At 64.6% G+C, this 2382-nt stretch overlaps 1 protein-coding gene across 1 annotated transcript; it reads left to right on the forward strand.

Annotated features, from left to right (window-relative positions):
- Positions 1–152: 152 nt before the first annotated feature.
- LOC113942147 (interleukin enhancer-binding factor 3-like) lies at positions 153–2267 on the forward strand (the record flags this gene model as incomplete). Its single annotated transcript, XM_027633287.1, has 5 exons — positions 153–438; positions 739–909; positions 1125–1262; positions 1587–1763; positions 2090–2267. Coding segments are annotated over 5 exons (950 nt in total), but the record flags the coding sequence as incomplete, so codon positions are not given.
- Positions 2268–2382: the final 115 nt, after the last annotated feature.

A 2382-nucleotide genomic window follows, 5' to 3' on the forward strand; every position in this document is an offset into this window, starting at 1 on the left:
TGGTCTGGAATGGGAACAGACCAATGGGAACTGGTCTGGAATGGGAAAGATTGACAGGAACTAGTCCGGCACGGGAAAAGACTGGTCTGGGAGTGGCAAAGGCCCATCAGGGCTGCTCTGAGATAAAAGATCCCCAATTGCCACCGGTCCAGAGCCGGGAAGTGCCGGTCTGGGGTGACTTTTGCGTCCTCTCGGGCAGACGAGCGCCCGCCAAGCGCCGCGTGGGTTCTTCCCCCAGAGGAGAAGCTGGAGCCACCGCAGGCCATGAACGCCCTGATGAAACTGAACCAGCTCAAGCCGGGGCTGCAGTACAAGCTGGTGTCCCAGACCGGCCCCGTGCACGCCCCCATCTTCACCATGTCCGTGGAGATCGACGGCAGCACCTTCGAGGCCTCGGGGCCCTCCAAGAAGACGGCGAAGCTGCACGTGGCCGTCAAGGTGAGGGGGGGGGTCGGGGGGGAAAAACCCCGGGAAAGCCCCGGGATGGGGCGGGAGCAGCTCGGCCCCGGTGGGCGCTCGGGTCTGCTCGGGTGGGGAGGGGTGTAAATGGGGGCACAGGCAGGTGTGGGGCTGGAAATGGGGGCACGGAGAGTCACGCCCGTGGGATTCGGGGAGCGCCCGTGGGATTCGGGGAGCGCCCGCGGGATTTGGGAATGCCAAGCACCGGGGTCTGGTGGGTGGGGCAGGCAGGAGTCCCTGGAGCCAAGCAAGGCCCCTGACCCTGTTCCGCCTCTCCAGGTGTTGCAAGACATGGGGTTACCCACCGGAGTGGAAGGCAAAGACTCCGGGAAGGGCGATGAGTCGGCGGAGGAGACGGAGCAGAAACCGGTGGTCGTTGCTCCTCCGCCCGTCGTCGAAACGGTGTCGACGCCCACGGCGGCCTCGCCCCCGGCAGATCAGACCCCCGAGGTGAGCACAGTGGGGAGGACACGGCCTCAGGGTGGGGACACAACCTTGGGGGGCAAGGGACACGGCCTCGGGGTTGACCGTTGGTTCTCTGGGTCGCGGTCACGGGTAAAACCCGAGGCAGATGTGGCTTCGTGGCGTCGCTTCCCAAAGGATGTGTCGGGAGAAGCAGCTCCAGGGTTTCCTCTGGGGTTTCAACCACCCTTCTCCCCTTGCAGAACGTGAAGCAGCAGGGACCAATCCTGACAAAGCACGGGAAGAACCCCGTGATGGAGCTGAACGAGAAGCGGCGCGGGCTGAAGTACGAGCTGATCTCGGAGACGGGCGGCAGCCACGACAAGCGCTTTGTCATGGAGGTGAGGAGGGGGCACCTGGGCTCCATCCCCTTCCCAGGAGCTCGGATCATCCCATCCAGGGCGGGCTGGGTAGGAAAAGAGCTTGGGAAGCCACCTCATCCCCTTTGCCAGGAGTTTAAACCTTCAAACCCAAGTGGTTCGGGTTGGAAAAGACCCTTCGAAGCTCATTAACGGGCCAGGGGACAGAGTCTCATCCAGCCTCACCCAGAGCACTCCCAGCTCTGGGATTGCCCGTAGGCAGCATAGAAATGCTTCATTTTCCCAAGTGGCCCCATCTTTTGGTGCCCTTTCCTGCTGACACGGGCGGCTTCCTCCCTTCCCAAGGTGGAGGTGGACGGGCAGAAGTTCCAAGGCGCCGGCTCGAACAAGAAGGTGGCCAAGGCCTACGCGGCGCTGGCCGCGCTGGAGAAGCTGTTCCCGGATGCTCCCGTGGCCATCGAGCAGAACAAGAAGAAAAGAGCCCCCGTGCCAGCCAGGGGGGGCCCCAAATTCCCAGTCAAAGTGAGTAAATCCCCACTTCCACGGCTCTGGGGCGCAGCTCAGGGGGTCGGCGGCTCCGGGGTCTGATCCCTTCCTGGGGCTGGGAGTGGGGTACAGACAGGTGGGGAGAGGTGGATTTTGGGGCTTGCAATCCCAAACCCCCTCAGGTTTTGTGGCAAACAGCCTCTGGGTTCGGGGGCTCCCCAGTTCCCAGTCCCACCCCCGCGGCTCCGGCTGTTCCCCTCCGGTTTCCCGAGGCGGTGCCATCCCGGAGCCGCCTCGAGGGAGGTGTTTTGGGAGGCTCTGGGTGACGCCTCCATCCTCTCTGTGTCTCTCTGTGCCCTCAGCAGCACAACCCGGGGTTCGGGATGGGGGGCCCCATGCACAACGAGGCCCCCCCGCCCCCCAACATGCGCGGCCGCGGCCGGGGCGGAAACATCCGGGGCCGCGGGAGAGGCCGGGGCGGCTTCGGCGGCAACCACGGCGGCTACATGAACACAGGTGAGGGCCAGACCCCCCCAGGGAGTGATTCCCCCCTCTGGCATCCTGTCTGCAGCACCTGGAGGGACCAGGACCTCCCAAATGGGAATGATCCCCCTCTGGATCTGTGTTCCCAGCACCTGGAGGGGCCAGGACATCC

Source organism: Corapipo altera, unplaced genomic scaffold (assembly GCF_003945725.1).
Source record: "Corapipo altera isolate COAL_440 unplaced genomic scaffold, ASM394572v1 130778, whole genome shotgun sequence".
NCBI classification, from domain to species: Eukaryota; Metazoa; Chordata; class Aves; order Passeriformes; family Pipridae; genus Corapipo; species Corapipo altera.